This window comes from Pistacia vera, unplaced genomic scaffold (assembly GCF_008641045.1).
Source record: "Pistacia vera cultivar Batoury unplaced genomic scaffold, PisVer_v2 Contig646, whole genome shotgun sequence".
In the NCBI taxonomy this organism is placed as follows: domain Eukaryota; kingdom Viridiplantae; phylum Streptophyta; class Magnoliopsida; order Sapindales; family Anacardiaceae; genus Pistacia; species Pistacia vera.
This window is the reverse complement of record NW_022196497.1, coordinates 35,975-54,228: the sequence shown is the minus strand read 5'-3', so window position 1 is coordinate 54,228 and position 18,254 is coordinate 35,975. Positions and strand designations below refer to the sequence as shown.

General features: G+C 34.2%; 2 protein-coding genes and 1 pseudogene across 2 annotated transcripts; 2 read left to right on the top strand and 1 right to left on the bottom strand.

Annotated features, from left to right (window-relative positions):
- Positions 1-352: 352 nt before the first annotated feature.
- LOC116111612 lies at positions 353-1,841 on the top strand (annotated as a pseudogene).
- A 931-nt stretch (positions 1,842-2,772) lies between these two features.
- On the top strand, positions 2,773-3,926 carry LOC116111609 (transcription factor MYB80-like). Its single transcript, XM_031397773.1, has 3 exons — positions 2,773-2,905; positions 2,999-3,128; positions 3,215-3,926. Exons 1-3 carry the CDS (start codon positions 2,773-2,775, stop codon positions 3,924-3,926), a joined length of 975 nt encoding a protein of 324 aa, XP_031253633.1.
- Positions 3,927-4,905: 979 nt separating this feature from the next.
- On the bottom strand, positions 4,906-9,340 carry LOC116111626. Its single transcript, XM_031397783.1, has 4 exons — positions 9,038-9,340; positions 6,328-6,722; positions 5,615-5,808; positions 4,906-5,522 (listed from the first exon to the last, which is right to left on the bottom strand). Exons 1-4 carry the CDS (start codon positions 9,334-9,336, stop codon positions 5,124-5,126), a joined length of 1,287 nt encoding a protein of 428 aa, XP_031253643.1. The 5' UTR covers positions 9,337-9,340; the 3' UTR covers positions 4,906-5,123.
- Between the last annotated feature and the right edge of the window lie 8,914 nt (positions 9,341-18,254).

The following is an 18,254-nucleotide window of genomic DNA, read 5'->3' as shown; positions in this document are numbered from 1 at the left end:
TTTGGCGCAGCCTTGGGCCTTGGCTCCGTTGATTTTGGAAAATTTCCTACTGCACGCGCTATCTAGACGTGTATTTCCATCATTTCTCTTTTATTTATTTAAAAAAAATATATTTTAAATAGTGAAAATGGCAGTAAATATCTCTATAATATGAGAATTGCGATATCACAGTAAATAGATAAAAAAAATTATAAGATATTATATATATAAATGAAATTGTGAGCTGATCTTATTCGAGATCTTATTAATTCACTAATAAACAATTAATAAAAATAAATTGTCATTGAGATAAAATTGGTGCATTGAAAAAGGTCACATCTAGCCATAGATCTAATATTTTCCAACAAGATCTATGGTAGATTTAGTTGAAAAATGTTATATTGGTATACGACCGACTAGATTCAGTCGATGGTACATCATTAGGATAGATTCCGCCCACCTTCCAATGATGGTAGTCAGAATCTGACAAATGTGGGTGGATAAGGGGTGTTTTTATCAATTTCTAAACTTTTTATTATAAAGAGTGTTTAGTTAAATTAATAAACTTAAGGAGTATTTTTATTAATTTTTAAATCCTACATCGTAATAACAATCCAACTCAACTTTTTAAAAAATCTTACTCTAAATAATAAAACAAATACAGTCATATATTTTTCAATAAAAATTTATAAATAAAATCAAATCATCATATTTTGTCGTTAATAATCTTAACATGTCCCCTAGATACACAAGTTTTAGGAGACATCGCCTTCACCTATGACCCGTATTCACTGATACCTATTGAGATTCAGGTGAGTTTTCGATACCATAGGGTACATCATCCATATAACAAGCCAATATATGCATGTAAAGACATTAAATAAAAATCTAGGCATTCGAGAGGCTGACTTGAATTATGAACTTTGCAAAAAATGAAGAATACCTTGAAGTCACCTCCACCAGAAAGCCAGACCATGAAAAAGGCCTCAACAATAGCAATAGTTGTGACAACCATTTTCTACCTCTTGTGTGGAAGCTTTGGATATGCAGCATTTGGGGACGATACTCCAGGAAACCTTTTAACAGGGTTTGGATTCTATGAACCATATTGGCTTATAGACCTCGCAAATGCCTGCATTGTGGCTCATCTTCTTGGAGGGTACCAGGTACCAATGCAATTATTCAATAGATTATATGTAATATGCTTATCTACCTCAATAGTAGGACTTGGAGCGTGTCCCACTATTTACCCACCTCAAATATTAGAGCTCAGAGTGTGTGCTCATTAGCTCGAACCCAACAACTTACTCAAATGATACTCTTGACTCATTTCCACGGACAATAAGCTCTGTTCAGTGTTCAAGTCAAGGGGATGCCCTCTGAGCCCCACTATTTAAGGTGGGTAAGAGACAAATCCAAGTTTCACTGGAGTTGTGGCAGTATAAATCAAAGTTTTTAAAATTTTTTTTCGGGGGTTTATATCTTTGTTGACAGGTTTATAGTCAGCCATTGTTTGCAACTATTGAAAAATGGATTTCTGGGAAGTTTCCAAACCATGGATTTTTATACAATGATTTCCATTTAAAACTTCCATTGATACCAGGATTCAGATTGAATCTTCTAAGGCTGTGTTTCAGAACAGTAAATGTTTTGTCAACAACAGCAATTGACTGATCAGAGCACTGAATCTTCAGCCTTTATCCATATATTTTCCGGTGGAGATGTACTTTAAGCAGAAGAATATTGAAGCCTGGACAAGAACATGGGTGACGCTTAGACTTTTTAGCCTTTTCTGCTTCATCGTCACATTGTTTGCATTAATTGGGTCAATAGAAGGCATTATAAGTGCCAAATTAAGCTAAGAAAAAAGGCATACTTGTCAATGATACGAAAGGAGAAATATCAGGATTGTATAGAATAGTTTGCTGTTGATATTCACATTCCTGCTCAAATTTCTTATGTTATGGGTTTGTTATTTATTTTTATTGTACCAAAACAACTATATTTGTAAAGATTCAATAGAGAATTATATTGTCATCCCTCTGGTTTTGCTCTATTTTCAATGATACTTATTTCAAATACTAAGTAACGTTTTGGTCTTTTAACTTGAAGAGAATTCCCCTTTATGAATTAACGAAAATTTGTTTTCTATACTATACCATTGCAAGTTAAACAATCAATGGTCAGCCAAATTTCGTTTAAGTCAAAGGATCAAAATGCTAATATTTGAAACAAGTGTCCTTAATGGAGTAAACCAAAACTACAGGGATCAAATGGAATTCCTTCAAGATTCACACGAGTCAAAGACTCAAAGGGCCCTTAAGATTTCCTTTGCTGTAAAGGTGTATATGAGCCTCACCTCACGTGCGACCTCCTAAACTGTTTATAACTAAAACCAAGTAGTTTATTTTGATTGCACGACGAGAAGGTGGCTTTGTGTGAGCAGGAGGAGAAAGTCAGCCACCCAAGAACTCAAAGCACAGTCAATGAAAGAGAGAGAGTTGACCAGGCGTCTCGTGGGTGAGCTACCGGCCTATCTCTCACACGCTCAATGGCGTTGAATTCTTTAATATAATCATGCACCTTTGATGTGATTTCTATCTTTCTTCGTACAAACAACAATTCCATGCACATTTCCTAACCCCATTTCACATATATATAACAATATCACTCACCATTTCTTTTCTCAGTGACCAAACAAACAATTCTTTCTCCCTTTTTCTTTACTATAACCACCATCAATATTTCTACTTAAAAATAAGCAAAGTGTTTAGAAAAAAGATTAAGTTAGAGATGGGACGCATACCGTGTTGCGAGAAGGACAATGTGAAAAGAGGGCAATGGACTCCTGAAGAAGACAGCAAGCTTTCTTTTTATATTGCCCAACATGGCACCAGAAACTGGCGCCTCATCCCCAAGAATGCTGGTTTGTTTACTCTCTAATTATAAAAGAATTTCTAAACCCAATTGAGTAGCTTGACTAATAAGTCGTTTTATTTTTATTTTTTTTATATGTTAGGTCTCCAGAGATGTGGGAAGAGCTGCCGGCTGCGCTGGACGAATTACCTTCGTCCTGATCTTAAGCACGGGCAGTTCTCAGACGCGGAAGAACAGGCTATTGTGAAGCTACACTCTGTTGTTGGCAATCGGTATGTCAATGCATATGCATGTTCTAAATGAGACTATGTAAATGACAGAGAATACTAATTGATTGATTCGAAAATGTGTAATGCAGATGGGCACTAATTGCAGCTCAGCTACCTGGCCGGACTGATAATGATGTTAAAAATCATTGGAATACCAAGCTGAAAAAGAAGCTTTCAGGCATAGGTATCGATCCAGTTACCCACAAGCCGTTTTCCCACCTGATGGCGGACATCGCCACCACGCTGGCACCGCCTCAGGTGGCTCATCTTGCGGAAGCAGCCCTCGGCTGCTTCAAAGATGAAATGCTCCACCTGCTAACTAAGAAAAGAATAGACTACCAGCTCCAACAATCAGCACCAATGAACACTACAGCCACTTACATTACCAGTAAAAATGATGAAAAAGATGACACTACCGTAAAGATCAAGCTAAATCTATCAAGGGTAATACAAGAACCTGAAATGCTGCCCTCGGACAAGCCCTGGGACCCTACAGGAGCAATGTCGGCAAATTTTGCCGGAGGCTGCAGCGGTTTCCCTATATCTGATAATGGATTTCACTACGGCACAGCATCATTTGGTAATGATGGAGCTGCATCATTACCATGTAGCCAGAGTATGTGTTCTGGAAGCACGTGTACAGCCGGAGAAAAACAAGGGCGGCTGCATGAAAAGGCTGAAGATGACAATGGCAAGGATTCCGAAGTTGGAAAAGGAATCAGGAATGGATCCACCGTATTCAATACAGAATGTGTCTTATGGGATTCACCATCTGATGATCTAATGAATCACATAGTTTAGGAATGCTTATAAAGCATAGGCAGAATTCCTACTATATGAAGAACAATAAACTCAACCTCAATGATAGAACATTTGTTGGTAGAGAGAGTGAGAGAGACAGACAAAATGTTGCAGAGTTGAAAAGGAGAGAGGAGGAGGTGAAGCGAAGATAAGCGTGTGCCAGTTGTTTTGTTATGGAGCGACGGTTGGATTTGGTGTGTGAGGGTGTAGAATAATTAGGTGGGATTGGTGGGTTGGGAGTCGTGGATGGTGGATCAAACGGTGGGGAAATGAGTAATTGATGATGATCGAGTGGTCGGTGGTTTGGGAGTGTACTAAACTATCTCAAGTGAAGAATATCTGTTGGAACCCACCAGTTTGGTGATATTTGGCGCAGCTTTTTTATTTTTAAACGGTGTGTGGAGTTAATTTATGCGAATCTCAAATAATTTTTTAAAATCTTAAAATTGATAATTAGATAAATTCCAGAATCATCCTTATTAAGGACTCAATTAATGAAAACATCTTGATAATATATCTAAAAATATTAATTGACCACTGCCCATATGGTTATTTTAGCGCAGCCTCCGTTGTTTTTTGAAATTTTCCAACCCCACGCGCTATCTAGTCGTTTATTTTCTATCATCTCTTTTCTTTATTTTTTAAAATATATTTTAATTAGTAAAAATGGCAGTAAATATCTTTGTAATATGAGATATCACAGTAAATAAATACAAAAATTATAAGAAAGATATTATATATATATATATATATATATATATAGACATTGTAAGCTGGTCTTATTCGAGATCTTATTAATTCACTAATAAACAATTAATGAAAATAAATTGTCATTGACGATAAAATTGATGCATTGAAAAATATATATTTTTCAAAAAAAATTATAAATAAAGTCGAAACATCATATTTTGTCATTGATAATCTTAACATGAAAACAACAGTTTAAAGAAAATTAACAAATGTTCAAGGATCCATCCGATGGTCAGATAAAATTTGCTACTAGTCATTCTTGTATGCAATAAATAAACGTGGTCAAGCCTCATAATTGACTCATTTCTGGGGCCATTTCTGACAAATACTCTAATGAAACGAACCCCATCAAACTTTCTGTAACAACAAAACATTGCATTACATAGAACTACAGTAAAGTCTAACCTCGAAAACCAGAGTCAGAATCCGTGTAAGACGACAATTAAATCATCCATCGCTTGTCCATGTGAAGGCAAGGAGAACGATAGCGAGAGCTGAGAAAATCGTTGCACAAGCGAACAACCACATGCCTTTGCTAGGGCCTTTGAGCTGGCTCTCTGGACTGCCCAACTCAACCTCTTTGAGAAACTCGTTGATCTTGTCCATGTCCGAGTCCTTAGCTGCCTGGAATAGTCTGCCTTGGATTTTCTCAAGTTTGTCAAGTCTTTTACCTTTGGCTGCGTCCTTGGTTGGCCAGATAAAACCAGTCATCTTCCAGAGCAGGATGCCCACATATATGGCTACAATACAGTCGACAGTGTAATGGTGGCGTTCACGTATTTCTCTCTGGGCACTGTGCAATACAAGTAGCCATATGAGAGCTGAGCTGAAGCCTCCATAAGCCTCCTGTAAACATTTTAATGACAAACAAAGGTTGTTAAGAATTGGCAATTACTCGTATAATGTTAGTGGCACTAGACAGTGGATGGGATAAATACCGTCCAAGCCATTGCGGTCAGTACAGCGACAAGCATGTGACCACTGTATATAAGGTCGTTGCAGCCACCTCCAGCCTTTGTCAGCAGACTGTACCATGAAGATCCTTCTGAAGCAGTAGGTCGTAGGAAGTCAATTAGGAAGCTCATTGAACCCCAATCTGGTTGGTAGTCACTAGGGTAGCTTCCAACGCCAGCTATCAACAGCACTTTCCAGTTAGAGTGAAACAACTAAAATGTATTTAAATATCACATACTATTGAAGGACATATGACTAAAAAACAAAATATTCATTATTTTTCACCAACAATAAAAATCAATTGACAGAAAGAACTGCTAGGAACTTGATTAAAAAATTTAGTCTATCTAAAAATGATAGGAATCTTGAATCTCAAACCAAACCAGAAAGCACTATCATAGCCATTATTAGATTGGATGAGTATTGACTGAACATTATAAGCAATTAATAAGGCACACATCTCATTTAGAAATTCACAACAAGAAACCAGCATGGCTTGATACATCCGAATGATCCAACTGTTTTTAGTTAAACTATAGTGGTGAATTAAAACAAAGACCACCATTCATTCATGTACTGCTGAAGTTGACTTGAGCACCGGCAAGGCAATTGGGGCCTATAGCAAATCAAAGAGAATCCAAACATATCCAGACAACAGAATAAAAAAAGTAAATTAATTTAAATAGAAAAGACATACCATAAGCTATATCCTGTTTTATTATCTGATTAATAGAATTAGCATCTTCAGCATAGGGGACATAATATTTCTGTGCCCAGGGATGAGGATAGTTAGGGACTCGAAACCGAGCTGAAGCACACCAAGGCCGAGCTGATGGAAGAATGGTAGACACAAATGTTATGGCCCGAAGGAGACGACCAATTGTCATGGTGAACATGTACCTTGCACCTAGCCCAAGGCCAGGAGCTTTCACAGAGTCAAATAAAACGGAAAAAGCTAGCATCATAAACAACATTAGATAATGATGCAACCCAATGATGCGAGCTCTCAATATCTTAACGACTGTTCCAGGAAGTTTCTCATTTAAAGCCAAGAGCAACCACTGACCAGTGTCAGGAAGTGGAGACGTTTCACTGTTGCAGATTGTGAAGCCAATCAATTATCTTGTTTTTAAGCCATAAAGTAATATTTGAAGAGGAAATAATTTAAGAACTGAAGGTATTTCCCATCAAGAAAAGTTGCAAGAGTAATGAAACATGAGATGACACTATTGTTCAAGCGCACAACACACAACAGAACAATTTGGGATCACTATGAGATAAAGATGCTCATTTGGCAATTTTTAAACAACTGAAAATGTTGTATGTTTGCTAATTTAAGCTGAAAAGTGAGAACTCAACAGTAAATGAACCAAGGGAATGAACATAAGATTACAAGGCCTATACTTATAGCAACTTACCAAGTGTTATGTTTAGTAAAATAAAAATATTGATGTCCTTGCTGGAAGTGCTGTGAAAAAGATATTTAATACAAATAACTGGACTTCCTTGGTAAACCTCATACTCAACACATGTGACCATGCCTACCATAGTAACACCATCTCATGAAGAGCGTGAAAACCCATAAATGCTCAACATGGTTCGCGATGAATCATGAAATTAAGTCCCTTTAGTGTATATTAATTGATACTTGGATTAATGAACAGTGAAAACAACAAATCAAGCTCCTCATCAAAGAGCTAAACACATAAATTTAAATCCAGCATCTCTAGTTCCCACCACTTCATATCTGTACAATCAGCCATCAGCCACTAACATTGATAATCCACAAAATTATGCCAAAAAAAAAAAAAATAAATAAAAAATAAAAAAAAACACCAAGGAAAAAAAACATCTCCGATGTCCTCTTTCACAAACCATTGAAAAGTGAAAGGCTTGTATTCTACTAAAAAACCTTATAAAAAACACAAATCAAACATGATTCCTCAAATTGAATTCACGATGACAGCAAGTTTTCTCTAACTCTAGTGGTGTTTAGAGTGCACTCAAAATTAGAGGAGGCTACCAAAATTGCCCCTAAAAAGACTAATGGCTACAGCTGGGGTCAAGTTGCAAAGACTACAAAGCAAATACCAGCACCTCAAATTTCACCATCTGGGTTACTCCACTTCCTGCTCGGAACCACTATTTTCAGCAAGAGAGACTCGGGCAAAGTCACAAAGAACAAATACAAATTTGAGCCATATAAGTGATCCAGAAACATTGTACACCAACACCTACCCAGATAATAATGCTAAAATCACACAAAACGAACAACCCTATTCTTCAAATTTATACTGATTCATCATCTAGTCAATTAATTTTCAACACAAAAATCATACCATAAAGTTCATACAAATAACAAGGACAAAATAGTAGGAGCAATTAACACTGGAAATCAGCACAGTGAGAAAGCATGAAACCATGAACAATATGGAAACAAGAAATGTTTTAGCTGCATTGGACTCAAAGGACCAGCAAATGTAAAAGGGAATGCTTTTGTGGCTACCATTCTCAGGCTGAGTCCTTGGCATTAGCTTTTTTGTTCCAGTCATGTTGAGATGTGCTTTAAGCCAAAAAAGCAAGAAATAAGAGAGAGAAAGAGAGAGAGAGAGAGAGAGAAGAGAACAAAAGGAGAAAAGCATCAATTGCTGCCCTAATCATAAATATTTTTCAGTTGTCAACTGAGACTTTCTCAATTCTTAAACAATCACACCCATGAATTTATCCATACACGGATATAAAACCCCCAAAATAGACATAATAACACTGTGGCGATCTAGACAATACCTTGAAATTAATGATTACAAAATGCCTTCAAAGATGCATGCAAATAAACAGTGGCACGATTGATATAAAACAAATAACCATGTGGGAAAAAAAATCTGGAAGAAATCATGATCCAGAAACTAATTACAGTCCATCAAGAGTACAAACGGTGGCATTGAAAGTCATTATAAACAAGAGTGATGCTTTGCAAACACATCAAATCTAAGTTCTCTCATCCACGCCCATAAAACCTCATTTTCCAACAAAATAAGATCAACCAAAAAGAATCAAACTCCACGCACCAAAACAAAATCCAAAACGAACACAAACCCAACTCAGACCACTGCAAGTAAGCGGCAAATAAACAAATATATAAACAATGCCACAATAATTTTCAATCAATTCACCATCTGGGTAGAAAAGCAGATCCGAAAATAACACAAAACAAAATTCGACCCACAAAATATCAAGCTTAACTAATCACAAAACACACAAATAAACAGGTAAAACTAGAACACAAATCAAGCTCGACACAGAGCCAAAAAAAAAATATACAAAACAAACTCGACCCACTTTAAATTATTCAAAACCAAACACAAAACAAAAACAAACTAAAAATGAAAGTCAAGTCAGTAATTTACCTGTGCCAATCGAGGCCAAGCACGGCGGTGACAAAACGTACGGACAAAGCCTCAAAGAGCAGAGCGGAGAGCATGAAAATCATAGAAGCGAGAAACGGAATTGCAGCTTTGAACTCGGCGGTCCAGTGTTTGTAAAAGGGCACGCGTGTTACGGCGATCAGAGCCAGTACAGTCCACAGCAACGGCTGCAAACGCGCGTGCCACGCCGGCGAAATGTGACGCAGGTAGTCTATTAAGACGTAAGACATGGCGGCGACGCCGAGGCCCCCGCCGGTTCTCGACGCCGCGGGGAACCGCATGGCGGTGCAGGAGAAAGAGTGTTGCTTTCTTAGTTAGTCGTTTAGAAGAGTTGAAGCTAAGGTCTGGGTCTTGTCTCTTAAGCCTCGAAGTCCACTTCTTGTAATAACTAATTAACTATCATTAATGGGCATTGGCATTGCTACCTTAAGGATACGGAGCTCCTAAATTTTTGCTCTTTAAGTAAAGCTTGCCATGGGCAATATTATTTCATTAAACAAAAGTTAATTTAAAATGTTTAATAATTTTCTTTTTAGTATAATTTATTTTTAAAAATAACAAATTAAATTATGAGAAAATAATTTTTTTAAACTCTTAATCACAATGTTACAAGTTTCAAATTTCTAGTTTTTAGTGTCAAACTCTTTTCATTTCATGGTTCTTAGTATCAAGTTTGGATAATTTCATATTTTGTTACATGTGTCAAGAACTTAGTTGAAAATTTCATAGAGTTTATTCTTTTTTTCAATTAAAGTTCCATTTAAAATATTAAAATAATTTAATTTAATTTTTTAAAGATAAGGAAAATAATTTTAGAGATTATAAATTAAATTGGAATTAGTAGGTTTTCAAAAGTTTCAAATTTCTAGTGTTTAGTATAAAAGCCTTTTATTTCAGGTTTAATGCGAAACATTTCATGTTTAACACAGTTTCAATTTAAATGTTCTTTGTATCAAGTTCATATAATTTCTTGTTTGACATTAAAATATTCAAGTTTTATATTGTATATTTCATTTACGTTGTCTTTAATTTCAAGAACTATTAATGGGTTCTAATTCTATGTTAAAGGTTTCTAACTTGGTGTTAATAGTTTCGAATCTATTGTTATGGATACAATTAAGTTCGGTCTATTTCATATGCAAGGTTTTTAGTTTCATGTCTTATATTAAATATTTCATGTATATTGTTTTAAGTTTCAATACATTTAATGGGTATCAATTTGAGGTTAAAAGTTTCCAATGAAGGATTTTTAATTTCAAGTTTAACATTACCATTTCCAAAGAGTTTTTTTATATGCACCCACGAAATAATTATTTGCACCACAAAGTATATATATTTTTTTATGCACCAACTTTTGTATTTTTCAAATTCACATAGAACTTTTTAGTATGAGCAAATATTAACATGTTTGGCACTAAATCAAATTTTTTTTCCTCAAATTAATTTGATATTTTTAAATACCTTTTCAAACATATTGAAGATATTAAGTAACAATAAAAATCTGTATCTATTTTTCATGATATTATGTATGAATCAGATACATCATATAATTAGTATTTATTTATGCCCCTTTTTGTTATGGAAGCTCAATAGGTCCAAATAGACTCTATCCAAGAAAAAACTTAACAAAAAGGAGTTTCAAAGCCCATTGAACTGGATTCAATATTGATAACTCTAAGCCTAAGATAAAACTTGCCCATAAATTTAATCGTAATCAATTAAAAGAACTTAATCCTAATATAACTAAAATATAAAAGCAATGGTAATAAATATATTGCATTTTTAAAAAGTAGTGAGGATTTTAGATTTTTGGTAGTAGTTAGCGTTTTAGATTTTGTGTGTGGTGTCATGTATATGGTTTTTGGTTTGGGCTTTGGCGACTATAAGCCTAATTTTTTAAGTAGTCCCTTTACTTGCCCTTGTTCAAATCAAAAGATTAGGGACGGGCATTTTTACTGAAGCCCATTCCTCAAATTTTATAATGGAACTCCTAATCTTTATTTTCTATTAACCATATTGAATTATAAATTATTTATTCATTTAATCTAATACACAGTAACTCTATGCTTTTACACCGTTTTATCCTTATTATATTTATATGCCAATTTAATTTACTTATTATGATATAAATATGTTAAATAATCTAATACACTTTTAAATGTTTTTATGGTTTTTTTTTTTTTTTTACAAGTTTAATCTTAATGAAAATTACTAGAAATGACATTATAAAATTCTAAATACACTTATACTTCATTTTATATTTTAGTTTTGATTTTTAAACTTTTAATTCTTATATAAAGCTCTAACCCTAAATTTTAATAATCATTGAAACTTTTGTTTTATTTCATGGAAATATATTACTAAAACTATGAAAATAAAAAAATGTAAGCTTCAAGTTTTAAATTGGGGAGGAGGGATGTAACAAAAAAAAATTGAATTAAGTTTAAAATTGAGGAAAATGACTAAACGAAAAATCTAATCAAGCTTAGGCTGCGTTTGGTTCAAGGTAAAATAAGATTACTTCGATAATCTTCGTTTAATTTTCAAAATTTCCTTGTTTGGTTTGTTAGTAATAAAATATTATGGTAATCTTTTATTGCAAATAGTGTTTACTATTGACAATATTGGGGATAATCAAATTATCTTACTAGGGGATGTTATTAAAAGATTATTGAGGTAATATGATTTTATACCTATTTTGCCCAAAATTAAATACCATTTAGATACAATTGCCTTCAAATATCTACCAAATAACAATTAGCCTAGACTCACTACATTTGAGAATTTTGCTAAAACACCCTAGCCACAAAAAAGTTTAAAAATTAACAAAATACTCTTAAGCACCCAAGACCATCGCCAGCCGTCGGTGGCAATTGCCATATCGGCACATGATCAGCGAGATCTGGCCAGCCGTGCACCGATTTGACAAAAAAAGATCAGATCTACGGCGATTTGGCCGTTTTCGGCCTTCGTTTTGGCTGGAAACAGCCAGATCATGGCCAGATTCGTGGCCGTTTCATGACCACATGTTTGGCTGTGAAACAGTCAGATCTGACCGTTTCTGATCATGAATCCTGACCACATCTTTGGCTGTGAAACAATCAGATTTGACCGTTTCTGACCATGAATCCCAATTGGTTGTACACCATTCAAGCGACTTCTAACGACGTCGACAGTAGTGGCTGGTTGCTAGCAATGGCTTGGGGTGGGTGCGAGTAATTTTGCTACAAATTAAAGTTTTATATAGTTTGAGTGTTTTAGCAAAATTTCAAATGTAAAGGTTTAAAAAAATGATAATAAAAATAATATTATATTAATATTTTAAAAGGACTACCCACCCATTTACCTCCCAACCAAAAATATGAATATAATATACACACCAATTTATTCCAGTCAACCAAACACATTTTCCTAAACATTCTCAATAATCTTCAATGTAATCTATCTTTCTATTAATATAACATTCCCAATAATACTACATTCCCTTAACTAAATGCTAGGGGTGTGCAAAAGATCCGACTGAAATTGGAACCGAGGGGTACTCTAGTTTTGGTTTCGGTTCCTACTCGGAATCGGCTCTCATAGGGTAGGTTCTGATTCTAGAAATTAGGAACCGATACTGTACAGGTTTGGTTCTTGTTCCACCACCTCAGGGACTGGGACTAAAAAATATTAGAAAAATATAGGGACCATTGTAAAATTTTACGATTCAATTGAAGTTCTACCTGATGTCTTCCGGAATTTTGTCATGTTTTGTTTGCTTTTTTTCAAAACTTAATTTAATGGATGTCCTTACCTTGTTATTAAAATTAATTCACCACAAATAACCTTTATTTCTTTATAAAAAAACTTTATTGTTCTATTCATATTATTCTCACTTATATTGAACACAGCAACACAAAAACCAATTTTTAAATAAAAATGACTCTATTTTTTCCTTCCATTTTCTTCTCATCATATTGAACACAACACACACAAAAAAAATAAAGTAAATAAATAAAGGAAAAACCATGAAATCCAAATCCAACAAATTCTGCCATTTAACATCAATATTAACAGAATGTTCATCACTCATACAAAAAACCAATTTGGCATAAAAAAATTTTCATTATTCATACAAAATATCAACAAAGCATAAAAAAAAATCAATTTGGCCAGACATTCAAATTCTTCCTGCTATATTTTAAAATTCGGCACAAATCCTCTTTTAATAACTACCAAAAAGGAGAAGAAGAAGAAGATAAGAAAAGAAAAGAGATCTACAATATGGGGATAGAACTTGGCTTAGTTTGTTTACAAGCGGTGCTTAGGGTTTTAGCTTATAAGAAAGCTTTTTCAAAGTGATTGGTACACGAGTTATAATCCAATGGTCAATATTCGTTGTGAGATGGGGGTGTATTTGTAACTTTTAAGGGTTTATCTGTTATTTTTTAAACAAATAGGGACCGCTTGAATTTTACCAGGTACCCAAACCAGAACCAGAACGTGTAAAACAGGTTTCGGTTTCAGCTATTAAGGAACCAGAACCGGTTCCTTCAAAAAAGGGCCGATATCCGAACCCGCACAGGATTATTTTTAATAGAGTAATACTACCCTTACAAAGAGACATACAAAGAGTCATACAAATAGTCAAATCCAACTCTTGAAATTCATGATTGCCTCTTTCTCTCTCTTTTTTTTTTCTTCTTTTAAGGGTTAGATTTGACTCTTTGTATAGCTCTTTGTATACCTCTTTGTACTTTTTTTTAATATTAGATAAAGTTTAAAGAGATATTTTAAATATAATAAATGTGTATTTAGTAAAAGTGATTATAAAAGGTCATTGAGCCATCAGCATAACTGGCATTCGCCCATTCAGAGAAATGCAGTGACACCGAATGAGCCGAATCCATGAAACAAACAAAAAGAAAAAGATAAATCCCATGAAACAAACCTCAATAGACACAGAAGAACAGAAAAACTTAAAAATGGCAAAGGACAAGCCAAACCGACAAAATACCTTAGCCATCTCCTTCAACTTAGACTATTTTAATCCAACAACTCTACAACAAGCTGCTGTTAATTAATTTGTCACTCATGGCTTCTCTATATATATATATATATATAATATATATATATAATATATATATATATATATAATATTATATATATATATATATATAATATTATATAATTGTATTTACGTACGTAACATCAATTTTAATACAAAACAAAAACATTATTGAAATTGACAAAGTATACCTCTTGTATATTTCATTTGGAGTATATGAAAACACCACAAATACAAATCTATCTCATGGTAAGTGCAAGAAATTTACCAAAACTAGAATAAAAAAAAAAAAAAAAAAAACAAAACTTAATTCGCCAAAATAATGTGAAAATTGGATTGTACACTTAATAGATTATATATGAAGACTTCAAGGAGGGGTGAAGATCACAAATTATAAAATATATATTATTGTAATTAATTCATACATTCCTAATTATTATTATTATTTATTCAAATCTCCATCTTGGCTTATATATTCTTCACTCGAAAATGAAAGCTGGGATATCTTCTTATTTGGGATATTGCTTACAAATTTAAACCACTTATTTTTTTGTTCATAAAATATGTGGCTTGCTGTCTTCTTTGAGAAATGTAATTGTTTTCTTTCTCAATTGAATTTGAATATGGTTTTGGAAAGTGGAAGGTTCAAATCATTTAATCCAGCTTGTCTACTATGATTAATACCATCTCTTCGGATAAGATTGTTAACAAAAAAGCAATAAATTTAATCCTTCCAATAATTTAATAAAATTTTAGAACAAGTTCATAATCAATATATATATACTGAAGATGGAGACATATATGAAAAAATTATATATACCTAGGAAGGATGTTAATTATATTTAAGTCTGAATTTTGTCTCTTCACGCAGTTGAATCCCATGGGACTGGGAGGCTAACTGTTTCTTTAGAAGGGGGAACGACTTATACATACCCAAAGTTTGTATAAAGACAAAGTAGTACTCAAAAGGTTTGAAAATGATAAACAACCCACTTTCTATCATGTTTTGTTAGAATTTTCATACTAAAAGACAAAAATGGTGAAAAGACTGAAATACCCACCGATTTTATTCCAACACAAGCCAGTAAAGGGTCAATGCCACTGTTTATTATCAAACTTCACAGAAAATGCTAAATCCGATCAAAAAATCGATCGATGATGCAAGAGGGCTGTGCAAACGGGCATGGGTTGAGAATAAAATTATATACATCTTTTAGCCTATATAATCCTTAACAAAATATGACAGAAAATATTATTGTCATTTCCAAACCTTTTGGGTACAATCTATCTTTATACCAACCTTTGGGTAGGTGGAACGTTCGGCTTCTTAGAATTATCTTTTGCCGTCATGACTATGGTGGTATTTATTTATTTTCTCTGAAATCTGAAATCTGAATAGGTCTAAATTTATCCAAAAATTGAATAAAGCTTAACATTTTACTGGACGAGTTATAAACTATAAATAAATACGAGCTCTACGATGAAGAAGAGAGTTCATTTCAAACTTCTCGATCTCTTGCTTTGTCTTCATTTTCTCTGCAAATTGGCTTCTCTCTGTACTAAAAATGGAGGAGAAACCTCACAAACCTCATGTTCTAATAGTTCCTTATCCAGCTCAAGGCCACATAAACCTATGCTTCAATTCGCAAACGCTTACTTCCCAAAGGAATAAAATCAACCTTAGCCACCACCGTCTCCACCTTCAAGCCATGCAGATAAACCCAGCTAACTCAATCGCCATTGAAACATTCTCCGATGGCTTCGACGAAGGCGGCTACAGCCAAGCCGAGAGCCTCGATGCTTATGTAGAATCTCTCAAGCGAGTTGGTCAGAAACATTGTCAAAGTTGATTAAAAAGCTTGATGAAAATGGTCAGCCTGTTACTGCTGTTGTTTATGATGGGTTCATGCCTTGGGCACTCGATGTTGCTAAGGAGTTGGGCCCTGGCGTCGTGTTTTTTACTCAAAGTTGTGCAGTGAACAATATTATTATCATGTTATTAAAGGGCTCTTCCTTTGCCACTCACGAGACTACTGTCTCCATTCCTGGATGCCGTGCTTCAAGCTTCTGAGAAGCCGTCGTTTATAAATGATTTTGGATCGTACCGGGTTTCTTCATACAGTTGTGAATCAATTCTCGAATATTGACGAAGAGATTGGTGTTTTTAACACTTTCTATAAATTAGAGGAAACGGTAAGTAGATATTTATAAATAATTCTCTATAATATATTGATTTTTTACAATCTTTAGGATGTGTTTCTATCGATTTTGTGGATCTTTGATAGGTGGTGGACTGGTGGCTAAGCAGTGAAACTGGGGACGATAGGGCCAACTCTCCATCAGTTTACTTAGACAAAAGACTTGAAGATGATAAAGACTATGAAATCACTCTATTCAAGCCAAAAACTGACGCTTGCATGACCTGGTTAAACGAAAACCTAAAAATTCAGGTTTACGTTTCATCGGGAGCATGGCGGAAGCCGAAGAGCAACAAGTTGAAGAGCTCGCATGGGGATTAAAATCAAGCAATGCTTCTTCCTGTGGGTGGTGAGGAGACAGAAGACAGAAAGCTACCAAAAAAGTTCAAAGAGGAAACATCAAGAAAGGTTAGTGGTGAGCTGGTGCCCGCAATTGGAGGTTTAACGCATGAATCGATCTGCTGTTTCGTTACGCATTTTGGGTTGAATTCGGTTCTTGAAGCTTTGAGCCTGGGGATTCCGATGGTGGCGATGCCACAATGGACTGACCAACCCACGAATGCGAAGTTGTGAAAGATGTTTGGAGGACAGGGATCAGAGCTTGGAGCGATGAGAGAGGATCGTGAGAGAGAGAGGTGTGGAGATTGTATTAAAGAAGTGATGGAGGGAGAGAAGGGGAAAGAGATGAAAGAGAACGCGAAAATCGGAAGAATTTAGCCAGAGAGGCTGTTGATGAAGGTGGAAGTTCTGATAAAGCATCGACGATTTATAGGTAAAATTTTATTATGTCCATGATCTTGTATGTACTATGATAAAATGTGTATGTTTGTACACCACATTGTATAGTTAGTATTATGGTATAATACTATATATACTATACGAGATTTTGTTATCTGTGTTTTTTTGTCGTCTTTATGCAATTGTGTTTTTATTATTAATTCAACTTTCAAGGGATTTTTTTAATTTTTCTATTTATTCTTTTTCTCAAGATTTAGAGGTTGTTGAATTTATTGATGTAGATTTGAAAAATAAAGATGTGAGAAAAAAATTAGAGAAATATATAGATCTAAATTGGCCAATTAAATTATTTTGGAAATAATCTTAAAGATTAATTTTTAATTTTTAAAAAAAATAAATTTGCTATATGTGTTATTCTAACAACCATATTTAAAAACATTCTAAATTCTTCTATTTATTTATTTGGTTTTTATAAGATGATGAAATGAGAAAAAAAATATTAGGATTTGGGCAAACCAAAAAAGCAGTTGACTGCAGCACAAAATAGAAATTTTTTTTATTTGAGATATTTCAAACAAATCGATAATAAATTTTTGGGAACCGAAGCCGAACGCGTTGTTAAGGTAAATGACACGTCATCCCTGATTAGTGTAAATATCACTTAAGTCCACTAAGATATCTCATTTTTTAATTTACTGAACCACAGGGGGTGTATCGATTAGCCATAAGAGGTATGATAGTCTCTTCTAAATAGTGAGCGGTTCTGGATACCCTGCATTTTTCGGGGAACAGAACCAGAACAGAACCAGAACCGCACATGCAGGTTCCCAAAAAGAGGAACCGGAACTGCCAGTGTAGGTTCTAAATTTAAGGAACCGAAACCTAAAATGCAGGTTCCGGTCTTTTCCGGGTACCCTATAAAAAATCAATTACCCCTTATTAGTTTAAAAAATGATAAAAATACCTTAAAAGTTTACAAATACACCCCTAACAATTTTGATACTCATTCATTTGTGTCCAATGTAACTCATAAATCACTAATCTCTAGCAACACTTGAATTCAATCAATTCATCACAATTTACATAAAATTTCTCAATCAAAACCAAGACACAAACAATTATTCATCTGTAAATTGTTAATTTAATGTTATAAATGTAATGTTATAATGTAATATATAATATTGTAATAATAAGTAATTATTTAGTTATAATG

Coding starts and splice junctions, on each gene's coding strand:
- LOC116111609 (XM_031397773.1), top strand. CDS start 2,773: ATGGGACGCATACCGTGTTGCGAGAAGGACAATGTGAAAAGAGGGCAA. Junction 2,906..2,998: donor CCTCATCCCCAAGAATGCTG/GTTTGTTTACTC, acceptor TTTATATGTTAG/GTCTCCAGAGATGTGGGAAG. Junction 3,129..3,214: donor CACTCTGTTGTTGGCAATCG/GTATGTCAATGC, acceptor TGTGTAATGCAG/ATGGGCACTAATTGCAGCTC.
- LOC116111626 (XM_031397783.1), bottom strand. CDS start 9,336: ATGCGGTTCCCCGCGGCGTCGAGAACCGGCGGGGGCCTCGGCGTCGCC. Junction 6,723..9,037: donor CTTGGCCTCGATTGGCACAG/GTAAATTACTGA, acceptor AATCTGCAACAG/TGAAACGTCTCCACTTCCTG. Junction 5,809..6,327: donor AAAACAGGATATAGCTTATG/GTATGTCTTTTC, acceptor TGCTGTTGATAG/CTGGCGTTGGAAGCTACCCT.